Source organism: Falco biarmicus, chromosome 9 (assembly GCF_023638135.1).
Source record: "Falco biarmicus isolate bFalBia1 chromosome 9, bFalBia1.pri, whole genome shotgun sequence".
NCBI lineage: Eukaryota > Metazoa > Chordata > Aves > Falconiformes > Falconidae > Falco > Falco biarmicus.
This window is the reverse complement of record NC_079296.1, coordinates 40,087,514-40,112,989: the sequence shown is the minus strand read 5'-3', so window position 1 is coordinate 40,112,989 and position 25,476 is coordinate 40,087,514. Positions and strand designations below refer to the sequence as shown.

General features: G+C 47.0%; 1 protein-coding gene across 3 annotated transcripts in view; it reads left to right on the top strand.

The window, feature by feature from the left end:
- The first annotated feature begins 868 nt into the window (after positions 1 to 868).
- Positions 869 to 25,476, top strand: part of ARID5B (AT-rich interaction domain 5B) — a 123,931-nt gene continuing 99,323 nt past the window's right edge. For 2 of the 3 annotated variants that reach the window (XM_056350745.1, XM_056350743.1), the window contains exons 1-2: positions 1,095 to 1,449; positions 14,893 to 15,118. In XM_056350745.1, the coding sequence (XP_056206720.1) occupies positions 1,159 to 1,449; positions 14,893 to 15,118 (517 nt within the window). In that variant the 5' untranslated portion in view covers positions 1,095 to 1,158. Of the gene's footprint in view, positions 992 to 1,094; positions 1,450 to 14,892; positions 15,119 to 25,476 lie in introns of those variants that run through there. The other variant, XM_056350744.1, reaches the window with a different exon arrangement.

Genomic DNA, 25,476 nt, shown 5'->3' with positions numbered 1-25,476 from the left:
CAGCCCCCAGCGCGGGGCGCGGAGCCGCCCTTCCCGTCTCCCCGCGCCCCTCCGCGCCCGCGGAGCCATCCCCCGCCCGCGGTGGCGGGGCCGGCGGCGGCCGGCTGACCAGCGGGGCCGGCGCGTCCCGGCTGCGCGCTCCGCGGGCGCGGAGAGAGCGCGCCCATCCCCGCCGCCGCGGGACGCGCCTCCCCGCGCCCCCTCCCCCGGTTTCGTTGTTCGCCCCGGCCGAGCCGCCCCTCTCCGCGCAGCGCGGCGGCGCATGAATATTGATGTGTTTATATAATCGATAACCCACTTTCCGCCTTTCCCGGGGAAAACCGATAAATACGTTAAGGACGAAGCCGCCCGCCGAGAGCCGCCGAGGCGGCCGGCCGGGCGCGCCGGGAGGGAGGGAGGGGGCGGGCGGGCGGCCTCGCTCTCCGCGCCGCTCCGCGCAGCTCCGCAGGGCCGGGCGGTGGGAGCGCGGCGGCCCCGCCGGGCGCGCGCGGGGACGAGCAGCGCCCCTCGCGCCGCAGGAAATGGTCTTTATATTAGACATATACAGGCAGGTCCTGTCAGATCCGCAGCTCGCACGCACGCCCTTTCGGCCCCCCAAAAATCCCTGGGCGCCGCGGCTGCCCCCGCCGCCGCCCCGCCGCCCCCGCGCCGCCCCCCCGGGGCCCGCCGCCGCCCCGCGGCATTTTTGCCGGGCCGGGTCGGGCGTCGGGGGGCCGGCCGGCGTCGGGCGTCGGCGTCGGCGGGGCGCGGCGGGGCGTCGGCGGGGCGGCGGGGCGGGGGGCGGGCGGCGCGGGGGGGCGTCGCCGCTCGCGGCGGGGCGGGGGGCGGCGGCGGCAGCGGGGCGGCGCGGGGGCGGCGGCGGCGGGGGGCGGCGGGCGGCGGGGCTGGCTTTGCCCTGCCAGGACCTGCCGGGCTCCATTCACGCCAACAAGTTTGGGAGAATGTTGAGTTCAATCACGCCGGAGCCGCGATGGAGCGCAGCGCACTGCAGGTACCGCGCCGCCCCGCGCGCCCCGCCCCGCCCCGCGCCCGCCGCCGCGGAGCCTCCGCGCCGCTGCGCGCCCCCTCCCCTCCCCACCGCCCTCCCGCCCGCCCTGCCTCCGCCCGCCCTGCCTCCTCCTGCGCGGCGCTGCGCGGCGCGGCGCGGAGCCGGCGCTGATGCCGCTGCCGTGTTGTTGTTCCCCGCAGTGGGTCGGCGCCCCGTGCGGCTCGCACGGCCCCTACGTCTTCTACAGGGCGTTCCGCTTCCAGCGCCGCGGCGGCGGCCGGGCGCGGGTCCTCTCCCTCGGCGACTTCTTCTTCGTGCGGTGCCGCGCGGAGGAGCCCGCCTGCATCGCGGAGCTGCAGCTGCTCTGGGAGGAGCGCACCAGCCGGCAACTTCTCTCCAGCGCCAAACTTTATTTTCTCCCCGAGGACACCCCCCAGGGCAGGACCAGTGACCATGGCGAGGTGGTAAACGCAGCGCCGGCCCCCCACCCCCCCACCCCCGCGCCTGTCCCCGCGCCCGTCCCCACCTGCATGCCCGGGCCCGGCTACCACCCCCTCGCTCTCCCCCCCGCGGCCCCCCCACCCCCCCCGCGGCCCCCTCCCCACTGCGCGTGGCGGGGCAGCGCGGAGGGGCCGCGCCGTCGGGGCGCTCCGGTGCGCGGTGCCCGGGAACTTGTGCGGGCGGGGGGGGGGTCGGGGTGCGGGGCGCCCCCGGCCCGGCGGGCAGCGGAGTGCGTGCGGGGCTCGCCCTGCCCTCCTCCGGCTTCGTTAACCAGCAAACAAAAAACCCAAAAAAAGCCCAAAACACGCAGAAAAGAGAAAAAAAAAACCAAACCACGTTGGGGGGGGATTTCGATATTGTTCGGGGCTTTTTTTTTAGTATTCGATATGTTTAAGAGGGCGGAAATTACGAAATGGAGGCAGAGAGAGATCAAAAGCTATTGAGCTGGCAGGGACGTGTTGAATAAAGTGATAAATGACAGGTACGGGAATAATACATTCAAATAACTTGCAGATATGCCTGGGCGTATTTCGGAGCCGCCGCGCGGCCGGCGCAAACACGCTGCGCGCCGGCACCCACCGCCGGCGCCCGCGCAGCCCCGCCGCGGCTCCGCACCGCACCGCACCTCCCGGCGGGGGGCCGCGAAGCCGCGCAGGTTGCGCCCCCCCCCCTCCCCCCCCTCCCCGCCCCGGGCCGCTGCCCCCGCCCCGTCTCCGCTCCCTCCCGTTATTTGCTTTTCAGATTTATTGCTTCGGCACGGTCCGTGGTCCGGGGAGGGGGAAGGACGAGGGATCCGGAGAGGGTTGCGGGGGTGGAGAGGGTCCCCGAGAGGGGCTGCAAACCAGGCTGAGGGCGGAGGGGGGGGGGTGGGGGGTGGGCACGACAAGGACGATACACACGAGGTGTTTTGGGGGAACTTCTGTTGGAGATGCTGGGGCGGGGGGCAGGTTGTAGGTACAACGAGGGTCTGCTGTCTGTAGGGGCTGTTTTCGGAGGCACGCGTGTCTATAGGTGCCGACGTAGCCGTGTACCCGTACACATGCGTACACAGTCGAAACGCGTTTCAGAGCCACCTTCGCTCGCTGCCACCTCTTCACTTTAATTTTCTGTGCGTGCCACTGAGATAAGGGAGCCTTTTCCTAAGAATCAGGGAGATGACAGTGAGCAATGGATGCTCTGAAATTGCCCGTGGTGACTATTTAAAACTGTGCCTCTCTGTGTCTTGTGTGTGTGTGTGTGTGTGTGCGCGTGTGTAAAATGAAAGATATTTGGAAGGGAGGGGGGTGGGGAAAGGGACACAAATCATTTTAATACGCCTTAATGATCAGCTCATGTTACTGTGGTAGGAACATCAGAGAAAATTAATCCTACCATTACGAGTAAAACACTGTTCTGGTACGAGAGTTCTCAGCTGCATGTACCTTCCTAATAATATGCACAATTTTATTTATTTTTACATGCAAACACCGCTAGTAATTAGCCGTGTGATTATACTTGTGCATTTCATTGGGGCTTTAACTGATGTCATTCTGCATTATTCAACCATATGAAAACAATTTTCAATTAAGATAATGGCACGCCTTGAAATTATGCAAATGCTGGTCGTATTGTGTAGAATAATTATGACAAATGTAAAGCAGGTAAAAAGTTTCCTAATGCAGTTGTGTTTTACACCCCGGTGATGTCATTTCCCCTCTGGCCTAAGTTAGTCATTCATTAGCAGAGTAGCAGCAGCAGCAGCAGCAGCAGCAACAGCAACAGCTCTGAGTGATACTTCTCTGGCAGGGAGCCTACAGAAACCGGCACTGAGAGCCAGGGCCTAGAGAGGGCAACATAACACTCCCATTAAGAAATGTACTTTGTTTTCACTTACTCTATTAACTTGTTTATAGACATAGGAATGATTTTTTATTATCGATTTTTAATAGTTTAGAATGATCCGAATTGCGCTCAGGGACGTGCAGGCAGCCAAGAGACAAAAGGCTGGGTGCCGGCTGGCGCTTCGCGACGCGCTGGCTGGGTGGGAGTAACCGGCTTCATCGGTGCGCTGGGCGGCTCTTCCACCCAACCACCCCACGGTCACGGTTCCTGATGTAAATGACATCAGCGTCTGCCCCCAAAGTGGCAGCGGAGTGCCTCTGGGGTCGCAAGGCTTCCTAACTCTGAGCTGGGCTCCTTCTGCGGGAGGAGACACGGCTCTCGAGTCAGAGGCGGTTTATAGCCATCAGGGCAGACCTTCTTGGTGGTGCGGGGTTGCCGGCGGGGTAAAACACCTTGTCTTGTATTCAGGGAGTGGGGATGAAGTGAGCCAGTGCTTAAACACATAGTGCAAATCTGTGATGTCCGAGGCAAAGGGCAACAGGGGTTCTTGCTGTCAATAAAACTGTTGGTGAGGGGAGCTAGTGGTTGCATTGCTGGCTTGCGATCGAGCCCACCGGAGATTTAGGCATAGTCGCTAGCAGCTACCTGCGCTAGTGGCATGATTAATAGAAGCAGCTCGCTGCGTGTTTTCTGTAATAGCAGCATTGACACTATGACAATATTCAGCTAGTGGCTGTGAGGAGGGAGGAGAAGTGAGGGGTATGTAATGCTTCTGTTACTCAGAGATTTCTGATGGTGTATTTTATCTGATTGCCAAATGTTTGAGCTAATCAGTGATAAGTGTAAATATAAGTCTTTTTATAGCTAGCTGAATTCATCATCCAGATTTAAATATAACCCTGACTGCTGCCAAAACCAGATGTTTCCATGTGCTGGGGCCCAGACCCAGCAAAGGGTTCAAGCCCAGGTGCGCTTCCACCGAGGTACCCCTCCCTCCGCCCAAGGCTCAGCATCCCTGTAAGCCCGCAGAGAAACTCTACTTCAGCCCCAGGAGCCAGCCAGAGACTGCTTCCCGGGGAGTCTTCAGTGGATGGCAAATGTGGGATAGCATTGGTCACATGCTGCAGGTACGAGCGCTCCTGGCCGTGATGCTCATCACATTCTGGAGCGACATGCATGGAGAGGCTGGGACCAGCTCCGGCATCACACTCAGGCCAGGGGTCTTCCTGCGCAGGAGCAGCGGAGATGTTTTTGTGAGAGCGATGGTGCCATTGGGGATGCTGTGTGAGGTGAGCTAGAAGAGTTTTGCTCAACTTCACTGAAAACTTTGTTGCTGCTTTTAAAACGCAGGGGCCCAGGTGTGCTGCCTCTGACCTCACCATCAAGCCCAAACACTGCAGCAGGTGGCAGTGCTGGTTGGAGGGGGAGCAGCCTCCTCTCCCTTCCCTCCAGTGAGGAAGAAGTGGCTGTCCTCTGGCTGTCCTCTGTTCCTGGGAGGGCCACCACCGAAATGGAGAAAGTGTTGGTTTTGCTGGAGGAAGGTGCCACCTTGCCTTGGTTTTCTTGGCTGCTTCTGGGTTGGCATGGTCCCCTGTGTCACCTCCTGCTTGGGATGGGAAGGTCTTTGTGATGGCAGGCGCCTCGCACAGGGCTCAGAGGAGGATGTTTGGGGGGCTGCAAAGGTCTGGAGGGAGCAGCTGTAAGAGCACGCTGTTGTGCCTGAAATGGTTTCATGGGAAGTGTGTGGAAAGCAGCCCCCCAGCTTTTCTGGCACCGGACTGTGCAAAGTAGATGCTGGCTGCCTGCTGGCAGAAAGCCTCTGCCCAGTCCCCTCGTGCAGCGCCCTAGGCCCGCAGCACTTGGGGGTGTGTGGTGGGCTCAGTCACGGAGCCCTGCAGGCCATGGGGTCCTGGCCAAACCCTCCTCCGGCTCATTTGCTCCTCTCTGCTCCAAGGGGTAGCGTGGGGCTGTGGAACATCTGACCTTTGCAGCAGCAGTTCTAGAGTGAAATGCTTGTTAGTGCCTTGTGTTTTCATGTTTTTAAAGGTGTTGGCATTAGTTAGACTGGGCTTAAAAATATATCTCAAAGCCAGTGCTCGTTAAATCCAGGGATGATGTTTGATGTGATCTGTACAATTCCTGAAAAAAAACCCAAACAAGCAACTAATTCATTTTGCATGGTATGACATTCCCTGCATTGCCCTGCGTCGTGAATGTTGCTTCCGCTGGGGCTGGACTGTCAGCGGGGATCTGCCTTTGGTTCATTCAGCAGCAGCTAAGTTTACTACGAACTCATGTTGATTTCATCTCTTCTCCCAAACTGGGGATCTGATGCAATGCTTTTCGCCTTGCAAATAATCCTTACTCATGCAAGTAATTTACATGAGTAAGCGTTGCTCATACAGAGGAGAGAAGAGAGCTAGTTTCCTGTAATTATTTCCCTAGCAGTATTTTGCATTTTCAGACTAATTGGGGGAAAGAAAAAAAAAAAAAGTCACTCCATAAATGTATGTAATTTATAATTGCAGAAGAGATTCTTCCAGAAAGTTAAGGGAGGCAGTGGGTTTGTTCTGTCTTCGTTTTGGGACAGATGCTCACAGCATCCCTTGAAAGCCTCATTTGTTTCCAAGGGGCTCTCTGTGTGTGGAGCTCCTACTCCAGCATGTAAAGGTAGCACAGGCTGGCCCAGGCATGATGTCATATGCCACTAGTCCTTAATTGCCACCCCTCTTGAAAAACATGCTACTCCCTTTGGACAGTAATAGGTTTTTTTGAGAGATATAGGAATCTGTACACTCTTACTTGAGATGAGAACAGCCCCGTTTTAGTCTCCACGGTGTGTGCCTTATGCTCGTATCTGTCAACACTGGTAATGACAACACGTTTCAAACATGCAGATTATGATTATGAAAGGGTGCTTTAAAAATCAGGCTAATAGCATCAATCTTCAATGTACACTTGCTCAAATTAATTCAGCTTTGGAAATCAGGCGCACTGTAATAGCAGTGTTAGAGAAATGGCATTTGTCATAAAATATCATGGTTTTGGTAATTGCATATCCACTCTGTATAATTTTTATCTCTCTCGCCACCAGTAACATATGCTGGCAAAGGAAGGAGAGGGCAATGATATTACTCAGAGAAGCCACATGTTGCTAGCCATTAGCCAGCAGTCTGGCATATCTGGTCATTTAAGGCAGATTCACTTTTTTTTTATTATTATTTTTTTTATTCCCCCCCTCCCTTTCCCTCCCCTTCCCAGTACATTCAGACTGTAAAATACACCCACTGCTCTCTAGAGTTGCTGTTCCCAGTCTGATCAGTGGCACTAAACATTAAACTCTTGTCTTTGGAGAATAATAGGCCTCACATGGTACACCCTCAAGCATGTTGAGATACTGTGCAGGCTGGAAAATAAAAATGTTCTAATTGTGTCTTTTAAATAAGCATAGGAGTGAATTAATTAGACTATATTTTGTCTTTAGTTGCTTAGTTACACAATAGTATTCCTAAGCACAAGTAAGATAAATTGGCTCTTTTTGTGCTGCTTGTCCCTTAATCATAATTACTGTATTGCTCAGGAGAGTAACGCATACATAGATTTTGCATTTTTAATAATATTCAAACAATATGCGAATGATATAGAAAGTATGTTCTGATTCAAGCTCTTATATGCTTTTATTCGGGAAGAAGTTCTACTGCTATGGGAGCAATATTTGCATTAGTTGCTCAGAGATGTAGTTCTGGGAAATACATAATTGAAATATTCTTGCAATGCTTGTTCTGGCCCTTTCATTCGCATTCAAAATAACAATGCCTTAAGTCTCCGAACAGTCATCCACTCTTGATTTAAGAGCTTTTTTCTTTGTGCGTGTGTGTGTGTGTGTGTGTGCGCGCAGTGTGGGTTCACACCCAGCGTTAACCCTGCAGAGCCTAGACGCTCGCATGATTCATAGTGTCGTATTAAGTTGAGCTTTTTATTTTGTAGCTAAAATGCAGTCAGAAGGTCAGATGAACATCGGCATTTTATGGCATTAATCCAGTGACCTTAATGCTTGGCAGGCGTCCATGTTTCTATGCGAAGGTGCCAGGGTTATAGATAATAAAAGAGTTTGTTTTCATTTTCTGGATATTTTAATCTTTCTTTACAAAGCATAGCCTCGGGTTTAGGGGGCTTGGGGCTGCTCCCAGGGGCCAAAACTTTAATGTCTTCCTGGGTTGTTGAACGTTAGCTGCTAATGATGGGCAGATTGATACAGATACTGAACAATGGAAGGTTCTGGCAAGAAACCCCCTAGACATGCTCAGTGGATGTATGTGAAAATTGGCTCCATTGTTCTGCTGTATGAAAAGCAAGTAAATTATTTACAGATATTTGCTAATTAAAGCACATATTGTTTTACCAGCACAATAGAACACAATATAACAAAAGACAAAAGAATAAGCTTGCATAATTTAAACCTGCTAATGCAATGTACTCCTTGTTAAAGAAAAATATAATTATGTAATCTATGAGGAAAGCTTTTCGTACTGTAACTGTAGTAGGCAAAATTAGGAATGAATTGCTTGTCAACTTGCCTAAACTAAAACAGCTCTTTGAGATCTTTGAGCTATCTGACGCGAAAACATTTTGACTGAAGCCTATTTTCTCTTTGGTCAGAACTTCTATCTGCAATGACAGATATAAATTCAATTTGAACCTCTGCTTGGGAGTGGGAGGAAGGAGAAAAAAACACCCCAGAAATGAAGGAGGAGGGTCACAGTAGAAATGTCAAGTCTAGCTGCTCACAGCCATCCCTCTGTGCGCTCCATCTCCACACCCCGCTTCTGGCCCAGATGGACCAGTATCCCACAAAGCATCCTACAAAAACACAGTGCTGCCCTGCCCCAGGACGTTGCGTGTCTGGCTTTGGAAATACTGAGTCACACAAAGGAAAAAGCTGCTTGCTAATACAAGGGAAAGTGAATATCACAGGACTTCACGTGTTTCACCTGTGTCCCTTATCTTGGTCTCTTTTGGGTTTTGGACCCTGGCAGAAGGGATGAACACATTGGGAGGTAGTGTTCTCTGTTGGCATGAATTTCAGACAGCTGTGTGTGGCTGTGCTTAGGCTGGGGAAATACCCATCACCTGAATTTAATGAGATCATTATAGTCCTTTAAAGTAATTAGCAAAGGATTAACAGATGAAAGGTTCTGCCTTGGTCTCTTTAAAATTTTCTTGTGTGCCAGGTAAACTCCTGGGCTGTATGTGTTTCCATTCTCAAGGCTCTCTGGTAGGTTTGTGGGTGGAGAGTGGTGGTCTCTGTGTGCTGGCATCTCTGGAAGTATTGTGGGCCCAGGCCCCAGCGGTCAGTTCCACTCTGTGCATCCTTTGGGACACCTCTGTCTGCCCAGGGCTAGGGGATAGATGTTGGAGAAGGTGGCACCAAATGAGGCACTCGGGGCAGAGAAAGGGGGAAAGAAAGCTGCCTCTGCCCATGCCAAGCACTGGAGCCTCTTGTGAGGCTTCCCCATCACTTGGGGATTCCACCTGCAGAGCAGGAGCAGCATTTTCCACCTGCCAGAGCTGTGCCCCAGCTCCCCAGGTCTGCAGCCTCCTTAGAAAGGTTGTACTGGAAGAGCAACAGGTAATAAGGGAGCGGATGACAGGCAAGTCCTTCATGTGCTGTGTAGGGAGGCTGAACAGGGCCCTTTTCTATGGCGCAGCCAGTTTTTGAGCTAGTCTGCGATCCTGCAGTCTTAAAAACCCCCATGTATACCCCCAGTCCACAGCAGGCAGCAGGGAGATGGGACTTTCTTATTCTGGAGAAAGTCTCTGAGAGCAAAGCAGTCCGGTACAAACATTCTCTGCCCCTTAGGGCTGAATGTGGTTGCTGGAGGAGGGCCTGGGTGAAGTGCTGCTTATAGGAGATGATTTTGGAGAGGTGGGTTCACGTTCCTGAGCAACTTTTGGCAAATGGGTTAGGGCTGAATTGAGGTGACCTGTTTTCCCTTGCTGTCCCAAAGCCCGGCTGGCATCTGTGTGACAGAGAAGAGCTCTGGACTATAGACTCTGCTAACAGAGTTTTTTTGTTTTACTGTGCCATCAAGTAAGGATGATGGCACTTCCTGAACCATCTAGGTAAATGCATTGCTACAGGAGAGGTGTTTATTGGAAATAAGCCCCCTCCTTCCTTTCTCCACCTCCAAAATGTGACCTTCTGCTCCTCAAAAGGGATTTAGAGCAGGGAAGTAGATTCCTGGAACGAGAATTGCGTTGTTGTGCAAGGTATGGGAAGGTTCTTTTCACCTAAATCGCAAAAAACTAGAGAATACATGCAATGTAAAAAAAGCCCAGAATAATAGATGCCTTTATGCCCAAATGAAATATGCAGTTCTATTATCCTCGGTGAATGCAGTCCGTAAGAGTCGCACTGTATTTTTTGCTCCTGTGGATGAATGTGTTTTCATCGGCGATGTACTGGGTTGTAAAATATGCATCCCCAGCTATCTACTGTGCTAAAGGTTTCAGTAAAAAGACTTGAAGATGTTTTCTGATGCAATTCGTAATGATCAGATAAATGACACGCAGTGTCTCCTGTAATTGTCGGCAAGAGTTTTTTGCAGTGCGTCTCCTGTTTCTCTCTAGGCCACATATTTGATGTTAGGAGACAGCCAAGCAGGTGTTCCACTCACTCGTGCCCTCCAGAATTCCTTAAATGACCTCTGGAAGCACTGGAGTGAAAACAGTCTCAGCACGTCAAAATTTTGAGATATCTCAGTTGCCGTAATTCTTTTAAGGCTGCCTCAGCATCTCTAAAATATAAATCTTTCCTAGTTATTGGCAATGAGTGAGGAGTTGTGACGTACCGTATGCGGGTGTGCAATCAAGATGTATGACCTCCCTGTGCTGCCCTGTGACTCCCTGCCTTGTAAGAGTTAATATTTCTTCTAAAAAATAATTATCTGCTTTAAACTATTATAACTACCTGACCTCTTTCCCTGAATGTAAGTATTTCAACCATCTGCTGAGTCAGGCAATATAGCATTCTGTGCTTTCGGGAGGCTGTGATGGTTGCTTAGACAACAGTGACATAATATTTAAGCATAACGGCTCTCAAGAAGATGCTGTCCCTTTCTCCCTGGACGACTTGTCTGAAAATGCAAATCTGATATGCTCTTATAAAAAACAAGAGAGGGATGAAAAGGGTTTGTATCACCATCGTTCTTAACCATCTCCCCATTTCCCACTTGATAGGTGAAAGTATTGTACTTTGCTCAGGAGTCTTGTAAGATGTGCTAAAATTATAGGCTGACTAGATACCTGCTTTTATAGAAACAGAAGAAAAAGTGCCTCTTTTTATAGTCAGTGCTTATTTCGAGATTTAGACAACTTTGTGGCTGGGAAAAGCATTGCCATTGGTCGGTCAGCATCCAAAAAGGCCCATCCAAGATAAATCTAATTCCTGAGCAGAGCTGAAATCGACGCAGGCTGTTTCCTCCTGCAAACCTCATCTTGCTGTAGCAGGAAAAAAACTGCAATTAAAGACTTAAACATGCAACGGAGACCTCATAAACATATCACTTCAGAGCACAGCTAACACACGATGAGTTGATTTTTGTATAGATATATATACGCACTGTATGCGACGTGGGTGGTTTTTCATGTTTACACAGAGAAATAATTATTAATGACATGAAGGTTATACAGCACATTTCTTTAATCTTCTAAAGGTTTGTTAGTCATGTGTCACCATGTACCTGGTTTTTATTTATTCAACATCTGTATTGCTTTGTCATCTCGTTGAAAGGTTTCTCTAGAAGGGCTGCGGCAGTAGGTGCGCAGCAGTCGATACTGAATGGCTATGGGGGCTCCTCTGGCTGGCAGAGCCCCACAGGTCCTGAAGCAACTTTTTTTGTGACATGAGGGCTCTGAGACATTTTCGCTTTAAAAAAAAAAAAAAAAAAGGAGAGGGACCCTTTTGTTACCTCCTCCTCCAAAACAGTAATTAAAAAACCCTGCTACTCATAGTTTGCTCATAGTTTGGATCTGAGTGCTTGCAAAGGTTGCTTCAGGATGTGTTAAAGCTTGGCAAGGCGCATCAACATCCCAGAGCTGATGAAGTAGTTGGGTGACCTCTGTTTGGTGGCTTTGGGGCAGATGACCTCTTGCATTAGCAGACTATCGAGGTGTGGGGAAGACGGCCTCTCTGGAAGCTGCCCACAGTTCAGGCTCCTCAGAAAGAAGGGCTGAAGCTACCCGCCGTGTTTTGCTGGGTGACAGTGTTTGTACGATGAAGTGCCAGGGTGAAAACGCCTCTGGAGATGCAGTCTCTTGCTGGCAAGGTTGGTGTGGGCAGCAGTGCCCAGAGGAGGACCATGTCCGATCTGTGACTGCTGTGGTGTGTGGGGAGCTGAGGAGGACATGGCTGCTTGTCTCTGAATTGGGCCCAAAATGAGCAAGAGCTCAAAAAATGAGCAGCAAGAGAGAACAGGTCTACCCAGGCCCAGTGCCTGTAGGGCAGGGCAACCCAAGGCAGGGATATGTAGGGTGATTTTTCTGTTTTCTGGCTAAAAGGGAGCTTAGTCATGTTTCGCTAGTGCAGCTGTGGTGATCACTGGTGGTATGAGGGGGGACACGAGGCCAGTGCTGGTGTGGAGGATGGCTGGGTGCTCCCAGTCTCGTCCAGCAACCGTTGCCTCTGCAGGCCGGGCCCGGCCTTGGCCCTGCTTCCTTAAGGGTGACCCCTAAAGATTAAACATCTTTAATCTTAGGAGCAGCTCTGGCTTTTGAGGGGCTGGTGGCAGTAGAGCTGCAGTTACAGCAGGTGCGAGATGGGCCCTCTTGGCCTGACAGCCATGAGGTGGGTGCTGCCATTGCTCGGTCACGGCACAAAGCCCAGCCTGGCAGCCATGAGCACGAGGCCTGTGGTCAGCCGCCCTTCTCAGGCCATCCCAGCTGATTTGGGGGCCATCCAGGCACCCTTAGGGACGTGGCTGGCACAGAGGTGATGGGGACCAGGTGCCATTGGGGACACAGCTGCTGCAGGGGTGACGGGGCGGCCCTGACGAGGGGCCATTGCCTAGCACTGCCTGCATGCAGGAGGTTTGGCCCACAACCCTTGTCATGGCACAGTGACAGCCTGAATTTCTTTTATATTTTATACTCATTCACTGCAGCTGCGTTCTCAGCTACCCTGTGGTGCCATTCTGGGCGCCCCTTTGCGCCATGGTATTTAGAGTCCCGGTGCCATTTTGTGAAGGGCTGAGGCAAGCGCTTGACTGTCTTTCTGTAGGGTCTCTTCGTAGCCCTTCACACCAGTGTGGCGATGCTAAACGTGTTTTCATGGCTGCAGCTGTGCCGCTGCCACAGAAAGCATACATACGCTTGGGGTGTGCTCTCCCCCCCCAAAAGCTGCCTCTCCCCCTACTCCTGCCTCTCTGATTCCCTGCTCCATGGCAGCCTGGGCAGAGCCAGCAAATGCACCAGCATCGCCTCACTCTCGTTACAGTTGGGTTTCTTTCTTTTTTCCCCTCTTTTTTTTTTTTTTTTCCTTCCTTTTTTTTCCCTGTGTACACATCATGTGCGTGTATGTGAAGGTTGTATTCTCGAAAACAAGTTTATTCATTGATGATGTAATAGTGATTGTACTTTTCTTTTGGTTAATAAATTGTCTGCTCAGCTTACTTTGTATGCCAGCCAAAATTAGTCATACCAGTTCTTGGAAAGGATATGAAGAAACTAGTAATTGAAATCATAATCATTTGATCATGAGAACTATTTGGAAAATAATATTTTAACCAAAAACATGTCTGATCTCCAAGTCAGGGTTTTTTTAAAACTGCTGTTAAATAGATTTCTGTAGTGTAGAAATTGTGTAGTCACTGGTGATGGTATTCAACATCCTAAAAGAGGACTTCATCCAGAAATTGCTGAGACTGTCTGCAGACAGGCTGAAATTTATATATATGTATTATTTTTTTTCCATGCTGACATTTAATAATCGCCATGTAATAGCTATAAAATGCATAGCAACTACAGCTTTTTTATTTCAAGTGGCTGGTGTAATGAAATTGGGTGAAGCCATCCATTGAAATTGTACTTTGTAGTACCCAACGCTTGTTTACAAAGTATTGACGTTTGTCATAAACAGAGATTTAAAACGTCACTGTTATTGTTTGTTGTTCAGTGGAAGTTCTTATGCTGTGCAATGATAAAGGAAAAGATTTTTATTACAAGTTTGCTTAGCATATAAGCATGCCGTTCGTTTCTGACCAAATATTTGTTATTGCACTAAATGTAATGAAGGTGCCTGCTAATAAAATGATTTTGTATTATGTAAGAGAGACTGGAATATCAGATCTGCTTTTTTACTAGAGATACTTCAGGTTTTGTATTGTGTGTAACTTATCACAATAAAGCTTTTTTTTTTTTTTTTCCTATTGAGCAGTATTTTATTTCCTGAGGAATGTGTTCAGTGGGAAGAAAAAAAACACAGAGAGAGAATCAATCGTGCTTTTCTCTTTGTTTAATAACTCAAAGAATTTCTCTACCCTTTGCAAATACTTGTGTTTATTTGAGAGAAAAATTGGTTTCTGGTTTATCTATTTCAAGAACCTGTAACCTTATTTAGTGCTAGAAATATGTGGTGTGAAAGGTGTGGTGGTGCAGCCAGCTCTCATTACAACATAAATTATTTCTGCTGTTTTAACTAAAAAATCTGGAATGTATCTGGCTGGATATGTGTGTATGTTTGTTTGTTTATTTTTTGGAGGCTTTCTCGAGCCTCTGCTCACTGGAGTCAGCTATAAAACATTCTGCTTATTCATCATGACTGAGAGGAGTTGATTGTTTCCTGGAAGGATAAAATCCAGCAATTAGAGCTGTTTAATTCGAGTATACATTCTGGAGGCTAAACTAAGTTTAAGTGCTTTTCTTAGAATGTATGTTTAAGAAGGGAAAAAAAATTACAGTTCTGATCTTGAAAAAGGTTTTAAGAAACATGAGAATGTGCAAGTTTCTTTTGGTGGGAAGCACATAACATTTATGTAGTATTTCTTTTGGGATTACATCACAGTTTTATTTAATTTTTAGGACAAAAGTTAAATTCAATATTTGTGTATAAGCCAAGGGAAAATGTACCATAAACACAGGAATTTTTTGGTGAGTCAGAGTTCCAAGAATCTGAGATTTACTTAGTCCATTTATTTCAGGACTAGCTATAACCATTAGTCATTCAGCCATGAATTTTTACATTTGCAGCTAATTGCACCTAAAAAACAAACTTTCCCTCAAGGCTTTGGGTTTTACAGAATGTGATTTGGCAACCTGCATTTCAAATGCCTTTTAGGATCATTGCTCCAGTCCCAGAAATTGTCTTTAGATCATGTGTATTTGCTTTGAGTAAACAACTAATATTTCCATTTAGGGGGCAGGAGGAATAATTCAAGTACTAGCTATTCTGTATTATGAAAAAATTAATCTGCCAACAGCAAGACAGGCTTTTCCAGTAGCCTGTGGGGGGGGTGGCATTACGGATTTATCAGTCATCATGGCGGCCCTCATGACGTGTCCTATTCTCATTTGACCACTTCTTGCAGGATGAAGTTATTGCTGTTTCGGAGAAAGTCACTGTGAAGCTTGAGGACTTGGCAAAATGGGCACAGTCCGATTTCTCCAAGTGGAAGTGTGGTTTCCGGGCTGAGCCAGTCAAGCCAATGGATGTCGGGAAGAATGGGCAGAAGGAGGCCTTGATGAGATACAGACAATCCACGCTCAACAGCGGCTTGAACTTCAAAGATATCCTGAAGGAAAAGGCTGACCTTGGTGAGTATCCCTTACTTTCTGCCATGGGGAGGGGCCCGTGGGTGAGTGTCTTTCAAAGACAGATGAGCCTGATCCTGCCAAGCCATCGCCAGTTCCCAAGGTATGTCTGTGCTGCAGGCGGAGGTGTGGTGATAAGATACCCAAGTGGGATCGGGGGGGGTGGTGGTGAGTTCACTGCAGGCTCCTTCAAGAGTAGCATGGGGTAACTCTGTGATACCTGTCTGCTCCATAGACATGTCCTGGAGCAGTAAGGCTCAAATCCTGAAGGTATGCGCACGAAAAATTGTCAAGGGCTCTCCCTGGGGCTCTGCAGTCCAGGGAATCAGGTCAGAGCTGTGCATCATGGGGAGAGGAGCCTGACACATCTTCCTGAGGCCTCCTCTGACAGGCAGGGCAGAGTAAAGGCCTTTCACTTCTCACGTCCCATCTTCAGAAGCGCAGCATTGTCACCTGCTCCTTGTGCTTGTTCTGTCTCCCTAAGGTTGGCTTTGTGTCTTGTTCAGTAGGAAGATGTCCCTTCCATAGCCTTCTGTAGCATTTCCTTGTGAGCTTTATGTTACTATACAACAGGGGTCCTCAAACTACAGCCCGTGGGCTGGATACAGCCCCCCAGGGTCCTCAATCCGGCCCTCGGTATTTACAGAACCCCCCGCGGGGGGTTGGGGGTGGGGAAACCAAGCAGCCGCAGATGGCTGCCTGCCACTGCATCTGCACGCCGGCCCCCTGGTTAAAAAGTTTGAGGACCCCTGCTATACAGCATAGGCCTCAGTGAGGTCCACACTGTTCTTTCCAGATAGACCTGTACTTTCTTTCCCTGTCTGTTTTTAGGGAGAGAAGTGGTAGCTCTGCTACTTTGGATGGTTGCAGATAGACTTGCAGCTCTGGGGCTGCTTTGATGCGCAGACACTCAAACCTCTAAAGTCTGGGATGGGGGGACAAGGTCCAAGGGAGATAGGTCTCCTCTTGGTAATGCACCTGTTTGTGGTATTAGGACCTTGGATGCATAATAGCTGCCAGAGACAGTGCTTTGAAGTACATCCCAGGGACGTTTCTCTATTGTACCAAGCTTTTAACAAATGTTCCAAGCTAGAAGAGCATCAAGTTTAGGCCATAATGGGAGGAAAGGTGAAAAATTAAAAGCTAAGGCTGATGCATGTGGGGAAGTGCTGTTGTACCGATATGAACAGGTAATGCGGGGCCAAGTTCAGTGTTACAATGGCACGACTGTGTTGGCATTGAAGCCATGTTACTCTAAGCTGAAGATCTGTCTTGGAGGATTTATCTTTTGCGTCTCAGTTTTCTGATATTATCAAATGGTGAAATGATTTTGTCAATCTTGCATTTTACCATTAGACATGTAGGTTGGAAGACTGAAGTACAATTTGAAGTTGATCTTATTTTTCATTACATCTCCAGGAAGAAAAATAATCCATGGAATTCTTTTTATTTTTCTTTTCCTTTGCTTTGCTGTGTGGTTTCTTCTGGTTCATAATTATATACAGTAATTTTCTCTGCTGTTGCCCTGGCATCTTCTTTACGCACTACATTTATTTGCATTTGTTTGTTGTGTCAGAAGAATCTTAATGTTTTTCAGACAGAACTTTTGTGTGTTAATGTTTTCTTGTTTTTGTTTTTAACAAACAAAAAAACCCTTGTGGTAAGTTATGAAATTGCTATTATCTACCCTAGGAGCCGAAGAAAATTATCTTTAAGCCTAAAGCTTATAGTTGCATGTTAAGCCTTTGAAAGTAGGGGTTATACTGAGAACGCTTCTGGAATGCAGACTATATGGTATAATTTTGATAACCCACATTCTGATGTTGCTCATTTTCAGTTGGTGGCTCTGGCTTTATTGTTGAGTCTTTTTTTTCAGTAGAAATGTATTTTGACTAATGGTTGATTATGATTGCATTTTTCTTCGTTATGACTGGTTGGTGGGAGTGAAATCAAAGGTTCAAGAAGACGTATAAGCTGATTAGGCACATTGATACAGGCAACTGATCTAGCCTGTTAAAGGCAATTGAAGAAATTTCTTAAATCTAGTACTAAGATGATTTTTTTACTATTTGAAAGACCCAAGAATTTAAGCATATTTTGCTTCCTGGATCTGAGAAAAAGTTCAGAAAAATGTTGATCTTTATTGCTTGTGAAGCAGCCCCCTTTGGTTGTGTCCTGTAGGCAACCTATGAGCTCTGGTGTTTGGCTTAACTGTGGGGTGGATGTTTAGCACCCACCAGATGAAGGTTTATGTCTCTCATTCTGAGTGGTTGATCAAGGTTGACATTGTGGTCTGAGAATTGACATCTCCCTAGCTGTAGGTAAAGGCAGTAGGATAACATGCTATGTCCAAGGCATAGGGATTTGAGCTGCTGATGTTGTATCTTTTCTGCTGTCAGAACGGCAGGTTTACTGCCTGTTACAATGTGTGCCCACAGACCTTTTCCAGTACTCAACATCTTGCCAACAGAGCAACGCTCAGCTGCAGTGATCAAAGATTAATAGCAATAACTTCTGCAGTAGGTCTCCAGCACAACGGCATGGGGTACTTTTTATCTTAAAATAGGGCTGTAAACTGTGAGGGAGCGCGGTGCACTGTTGTGCAAAGGTCTCTGCTGAGAGCATCAGCACAGCTGTATTAGCAAGGCTAATCAGCTCAAATGGAGAGGTGGTCTCCCTGCATATCCACCACTGTGCTCGGTGCTTCACCCGTCGGGATGTTTCACAGAGGGCTTCCCCACCGGGCAGAGTTAAGTGGCTGTGGTGGGGCACAGCGCTTTGTACAGAACTTGAATCTGAAGGAACAAATCCGTTCTTGTGCTACTCTGGCAGACCATGGATGAGTCTGTAGCAATGGCCACATTGAACCCTGGCTGTAGGCAAGGAAGTTGCTGAACCAGGTGTTGAAAAGACCTAGATGAACAAGGTGGTCTCCTGGACCTGTTTTCTCCTATGAAACAGTGTATTTCCTTTACAGAAAAATCCTATAAAAGTGTGTAGATTCTGAAAGTTTTTCTACTAGATGTTTTTAAACTAAGCCGTAGAAGGTAATAGGAAATTATATCGTTACCAAAAAGCTCAAAAAAACTTTACAGAAGAAACAAAATCAGTTTTCACACAGTATCTAGGAGTGGTGAAGAGTGAAATAACCCGGATGAAATGAAAACATGGCTGATACAGAACCACAGAAGTGGCACTGCACAAACATACTTAATTAAACACGCTGCTAGGAGCAGGGCAGCTTTAAACAATAAGCAGGCAAAGTGGAGCCTTGAGTGAGCACCGTATACCCTGTGCCGTACACTCTGTGGCACTTGCTTAACCAAAACTAAGGCAACACCTAATTAATCCACAACACGGAGAAACCATGCACCTATAATTGAAAGTTGACCCTAATTCAGATTTGGTAGTTCTGTATTCTTTTTTGTTCCCTCTTTTTTTCTCCTCTCTCTTATTCTTTCCCTCTTTTCTTCCCTTTTCCTCCTCCTGTCTCTTTTTTCTTCTTTCATCTTTGCCTTTCTTTTGTGCAGAAACAGGCGTTTTTTCCTGTAAAATGCCATTGTTTTTATCACTAGTGAATTATGCAGAAATTTTCCTTAGGACTGTATTAAATAAAAGATCTAGCAATGGCATTTTTTTGTGTGAGATTTCAGCCTGAAAAATGATTTTTAAGAATTATTTCTTTCTGCCTGTCGAGATATTTATGTTATACATTCTGTCCCTTTCTACAAATATGTCAATATTGAATGCTGGCAGTTTATGTCTTAAGACTATTTATAGCTTTCTGAATATTTGTTTCAAATGTTGAGAAAAATAAAGAATAACAACAATGCAGCATATAAAAATAGAGTTGCTCAGGAATGTATTATTCATAATGAACATGAGAACCTGTTTTTCCAGAAGAATTGGTCTGATTAAATCATTCACTACTAAGGCCGCTAGTTATTTATTTTTGTCTTTAGAATTATTTAGGGGATTTTTCTTTGTAATAAATGGACTTCTGTACCCATATTTGGTAAAGCAGTGGGAAGTCACCAAATGAGGAATTATTTCATTTTACAAAATTTTTAGCAACTAAGCAATGTAAACACTATTGGTTAAATATGGCGAAGTTGCATATTTGTATTCCTTGGGCTATAGTTCGAAAGAAATTCAAATTATTTTATATAACACTGCTTCTTACAGACTTCCTTTAAGTGAAGTATGAAAGCTGCAGTGTAAGCTTTATTGGCCTATAAATATGTCATTATAGTTGGACTACATTTATATGCTTTGGATTGTTGTTTAAGCCAAGAAAATATGTCTCTACAGGTTGACTTTTTATTGAAACCCTTTGAGGCATACAACAGAATGTATTTTAGGCCAAGGTTATTAAAACAGCATTTTCATTTTTGCAGCAGACTCATTGTCAATTATGCTGCCACAAACTGTCTGTGGATAGGCAGTTATGAATGGTTTCATCTCTAAATGTGTCTTTAGAAAAAGAAATAAAAGATAGAGGAGTCAGAGCTGAAATTGAGAGAAGAGACTGGGGGGGAAATGACTGGATTTAGTGCTCACCGGCTCTGTTGGTTTGGGTTAGGCTGAGCTGCAGCACTGCCTGGGTTTAGCTGAGGAACAAATGGCCGCTGTGCTTATGTCAGGCCAGGAAGGTGGGAGCCACTGCTGCCCTGGCCAGGCAATCTGCATCCCTCTGGCTCACGAGCCTGTTGTGGCAGAGGTCTAGGTTTGGTCCCCAGACTGTCATTGCCACTCTTTTTATCCATCCTTTATGAGTCTTTATCATGCCAAAATGTATGGCTGAGGTTGCTGCATGGTGGGCGCTCCCATTCCTGCACTGGCAGCGTTAGTAACAGCGATGAGCAAGTTCTGGTGCTTACTGAAGGTTTTCTGCAGTTACTGCTTGCTTGTTTGGGACCAGTGAGGGAGAACCGAAAGAAAATTTAGCACTCAGTCCTGTCCTGCCTTTTATTCCCCATAGGCACGCATTTGGGAGTGTAAAATCTAGATCTTTGTTCTCTCTGCAATCCAGGAAAATCAAGTACTGCTTCTAGTTGAGGTTTTTATTTTAGCAATCACCCTTTTGTAGTCCATAGGTGGTTTTCCAGCAGTTGTTTCCTACTTTGCTCTCTTGAACCCTCCAGTGAAGCATGTGGGGCAGGGGCTGGATGCTGCAGGACTGGCTCACCCTCTCATTTCCTTCTCTTCTTTACCAGTCTCATAATTTGTGTAGCTTCATGCAGGAGATCACAGCTCTTCATCGGATCTTGTGTTCTTATAAAAATTGGCCAAGCCACGCCAGATTGCAATGGGTTTGGAAGGAAAGGCAGAGTGGGGATGAGCTATCTTGCAGGACAGTGCCGATCCCTCAGTGCCCAGGCAACCACAGTGCCCCTCATGGCCCTTCTGATTTCACTTAACCAGTGGTCTTGCAACAGGCGTGATTTCTCCAGATGAAGATTATCAATTCGTAATGTAGTCAAACTGTAATATTAATGAAACTGATAATCTGCAGCTGTAGCATGCTCAGCCACTTGTGGTGACTTCTAAACTCATGCTGACTCTCCTTTTTCATTGTTTGTCACGTGCTTCTGAGTTCAGGCTTGCCTGGCTTAACTTGATGCAATAATTTTCTGACCAACTAATTGTTAGCTATTCAGAGTGCAGCTACTTTGGATACTTTGTGCTTAAGTCATGCCTCTTAACTCTCTTCCCCTCCCCTTCTTCTCTCCTTGTCTGTGCTCTTTGCCTCTTCCTTGTGCCTTCCTGTCCCCATTGCCCTAGCTGAATGCCATTTTGATCTTGATAAAACTCCTGTAAGTGTCCCATTATCGCATTTTCCTCTCTGCTCTTGTGCACCGTATGTTGTTTTTTGAATTGTGGGTCAGAGTGACCTCTCCAACTCATTGTAACCAGCCCAATTGATACAGCTCTTTTGCCATAGATGAGGCTATTACATGACTTGTCTGTTGTGCTCTGTGGAGCCTGAATGGAGGAGGATGGCTCCCTTGGGGAAAAAGGACTGTGGCTTGGCATTTTCTTCTGTGTTTGTGCAGCTCCTAGCACATGCCAGCACTGCTGCAGCAGAACGAGAGCACCAACAGGCTGCAGAGCGGCACTGTTGGGATTGATGTTCAGAGAGGCCATGGAGCAGGAAGGCTTCCTTTGGTTGTACATCTTGGGTTCAATTGCCACTTATCTTTAGTGTTAACATGTTTGGGATTGGAGATAACCAGAGGTGATGAGCAGACAGACAATTTCATCTTGCCTTGCATGAAGAAGGCAAGGTAAATGTTTATTTTATTCTTTGTTAACCAGTTGGTTTAAGATAACTAATATTTGTTGACTCAGTTGCTGTCTGCCTTTTAAATGCTGAAAGTTGATGCTGTTGTTAGGTGTGGTGTACCCCCAATACACCTGTGATAATGATACATTTTCTTGGAGGTGACCTTATCTCCAGTAGTGTTTTGGGGCTCTTCTTCCTCACTTGCCCCTCTCTCTTGAACTACAGCTGCTGTCCTCTGCACCTTCCCCAGCTTCCCTGGGAGGAGGTTGGCCGGGTCTTCGGGAGGTTGTCTGTAGCCACCTGATCCTTCCGGAGGCCACGTGTTTGCCCGAGCAATGCTGGGGTGATTTAAGTGCTGTTAATTTCTTCTTTTCTCTGGGGACAGCCTACTTCATTACAGAGGAAGTGTATGGGGGTGACAAAAACATCTTAATATGCAGCACTGGCTATGGAAGCCTTTTGTTCACCACTAGATTGTGTTGAGCCTCATCTATTTGTGGCTCTTGAAAGGAGTTTTAACACCAACATCTCAAACTTCAAGCATGCCTTATCAAAGAGAGAAAATTTGGATTTCTTCTCAGACTTTGGCCTGCCTTTGAGCTCTTATAAAAGGGGGTGGTAGTGTTGCCCCAGGAATTGAGGAGGTGGGTATTTTGTTCTTTGAAATGCAGAATATCTGCCGAGAAATGTAAACAAAACCCCACATAACTTCTCTCTAGGTAGCCCCTAAATCACAGTGCCTGTTCCCCACCCCCACCAGTTCTTGCAGCAGGAGCAAGCTAACATGATTATCAGAATTGTGCTGATAGCAGTTGTCACTGTGTCAGCATTTTCAATTATGTATTGGTATGACAGGGCACTTTGTCGTTGGTGTGGAGCACAGCCATTTGCAATTGCAGTTCTGGTCTATTCAGAAACATCAGGGAAGGAATCACTGCTGCAAAACAAGAGGAGGAAGAGTTAAATTTTACTGCCTTGTGAAGCTAGAGGGAACTGCCCCGTGTTCCCCTAAATCCAAAGATGCAGCATTTTGCACCATCAATAAGAGTTTTGTTGCAGCTTCTGGTTGGAACAGGAGTAACCTACATAATTACAACATAAGTAGATAAAAAATAAGGACCATTCACAGTCAGTGTCAAAGCAGCCAGCATGGGACAGTGTCCCTTTAAAAATGTTTGACAGCTTTTTTTATTTTTGTCTGTTTTTAGCACCGAGATTGACCTTGCCAGGCTGTGTAATAACCCACATGTGTCTGCTCTCCAGGATTTTTTCCCTTCTAGTCACTGTTGGATCTTGCATTTAATTCTTACTGACCATGAGGTTTTGTTCCAGTAACTGGAAATGTGTGCCTCCTGGTGCAGCGCTGCTGTGCTCCAAATCTGACTTTATCTCAATGTTTGCCTTTTTTTTTTTTTTTTTCTTTTTAACTTTTGGGTTTAGAGGGTGCTGTTTTCCTCCCCAGCCTTCTCTCTTGCTTCCGTTCCTGCCCATATTGTTTCTGGGTCCCAGGGGGAACCCAGTTTGGGACATCTATTGTTTTGTATCCCTATGCTTCCCTTGCCCAGCGCCGTGGAGGGAGGTGATCAGCAGTCTCCTCTGTGTGCCACGGTTCCTGGTTAGAGCTGTTGGTCCCTCATAGGTCACTGACGCCTTTTTCCTGCATTGTATCCTTTCCACGCAGCCAGCCAAAAATTGGCTGAGCACCGAGATCTGTGAACTAACCACGTATATAACGTGATATAGTTGGGTGGACCCTGAGGACGTCCTCTTTTTCCTGCCTGGCTGCTTTCCTGTGCTGTAATTCTGCGCTGCTGGAGCCCAGGACTTGGAATCCCATGGTCATCTTTGACTCTGAGCACTCCGCTAATCAAGTTGAAGCTGTCTTCATACCAGCTAATGAATCATTCTCGCTTGTAACCTGTGCTGAGGTGCTCAGGCTCCTCTTTGGGTGCTGTTGACACCATGGCCAGATCTGGATGTCAGTTCCCTTCTGGGGGGGAGGAAAAAAACCAGACCCAACTTATTCACCACCTCCCTTCCAAGTTGCCCTTCCGTGTTGCTCTTCGTTACTTCCATGCCCAGAAAGGCAGCTTGCCTTTTGTTTACAGGTGCACTGTGACGTGCCTGGCCTGTCATCATCTGTCTTCCTAAATACCTTAGTCTGGTTCTGACTGCCATGTTGCGGAAAGGCTAGTGCTTGTTCTCTTGAGATGCAATATTCATCTTCCCCATCTTGTGCCCTGGAAGTTTGTCAGAGAAGGCATCCTTTGTACATCTCAAATTGAAGGAGGAGAGTTGCTTTTTCTCCCCCTTCTCCTCCTTTCACAAAATCATTTGCAAGGACACAGGCACACAGGAGCAAAAGCCGGGCTACCCTGCAGGCTGCATGGGGCCATAATGCCAGAGAATGGCCATGTCAGCATTTACGGGTACCTCAGCCACAGGAGGTGATGGGACCTCAGCTTGCCAAGGTGGAGCTTTGCCTGGGCAGGCAAGGGAAGGTGGGAGATGGGTAGGGTAGAAAGAAAAAAGAACATGTTGGGCAAGAGTGTGGGAAGGGGCTTGGCTTCAGTGGCCAAGTGGGCAGTAGCAAACCTGCTTTCCCAATGTGGGCAGCCTGGGCATCTCCCACAGCATTGCGTGTCACCTTTGCGAGCACTGAGAGGAGCTGTATGGGTACACAGGAGAAGATTGTGGTTCTGGCATCCTTTCCATCATTAAACTGAGTTTTAAGACCCTCAGTATCAATATTCTGACTTCTTAATCTCTTTTGGTTAATTTGGTTCAAGCTTGTCTTTGCTGGCTTCGTTACCCTTGAGCGATAAGAGCATTGATAGATGAGGCTGTTTGGGAAGGGAAGGGTTAAACCTAGTGTAGGTATAAATTGAAGTGCAGTTTGTGGGAGTGGGTGATAGAGAAAGTGTATATTTAAAAAATGTAACAGCATGATTGGTAACTTACTGGGTAGGTTTTGTATTGGAGAACATTGTGGCATAACCTTTATTTACTTCATTTAGTAAAATCTGTACCACGTAAAATAAGTTCCTCCTTAATTTTACTGCTAATAATAATTTGCTTGTAAAAATGAATCCTCAGCACTGTAAACCTTCACCTTGGGTCTCTCATGCTCTGTTACACTGTGAAGGACAAATAGTTAATGCCATAAAGAAGCTTTTGTTAGTGATAGATAATGTGTATTATTTTAGTAGAAGTATATTTTAGCAGCTTGTGAAAAATCAAGGTGAATTTTTACATCTGTGCACTGCTGTATAATTGATATATGTAGAAGCTGAAATTCAAAATAAGCTTCTGGAAGAGCACACATTTGATTTTCCTAAACATTTAAATGTATGTATCACACCCTCGTTTTAAGATGCCGGTTAATGACTTTATGAGCATGTTGGCAGCCAGAGCATTACATGTGGTTTGAGAAATGTGTCTGGATATGCTTGGTAAGCAGTATTGTTCTGACAGTGTACTAAAGGCCATCTTCAATTTGACTGTGCTCTACTCTGTTATGCTGTGAAAGAAAAAGATAATTCAGCAGAGCATTGTGCTGTCGGCTGGAGACGCCACACTTCAGAATACAAATATTACGAAGGATAAATGAATCATTAAAAGAACAGTAGCATAAAATATCTGATGAATGAACTCCAGGAGTCTCTGCTGGAATAAATTTAGCATTCACGGACAGTACCATACTATGTGAAATAATAGTATCAGTTCTACATTCAGATGCCAAAAACATTTATGGACCCAGAATAATTGTGAATTACAAGGCTATAAATACGTAGAGGGGATTTGGTGATATCATAATAAACCATGAGAAATTTGCTAGGCTGGTTTCTAATGTTACCAGAACCTTGAGATATATTTACAACCTTGTTCACACTCCTGCAGTTGTAGGGGGCAATTCTCCTCTCACAACACGTTCGTCATTCCCATTAGTGCCAAGGGGAGTTACACATGTGTGTCATGAGTGGAATAGATCGCCACATGTTGTACAATTCAAGGATCCTATAACAAATTGAAAATCTAATTTAAGAAAAAGGTGGGAAACGTTCCCTCTCATCCT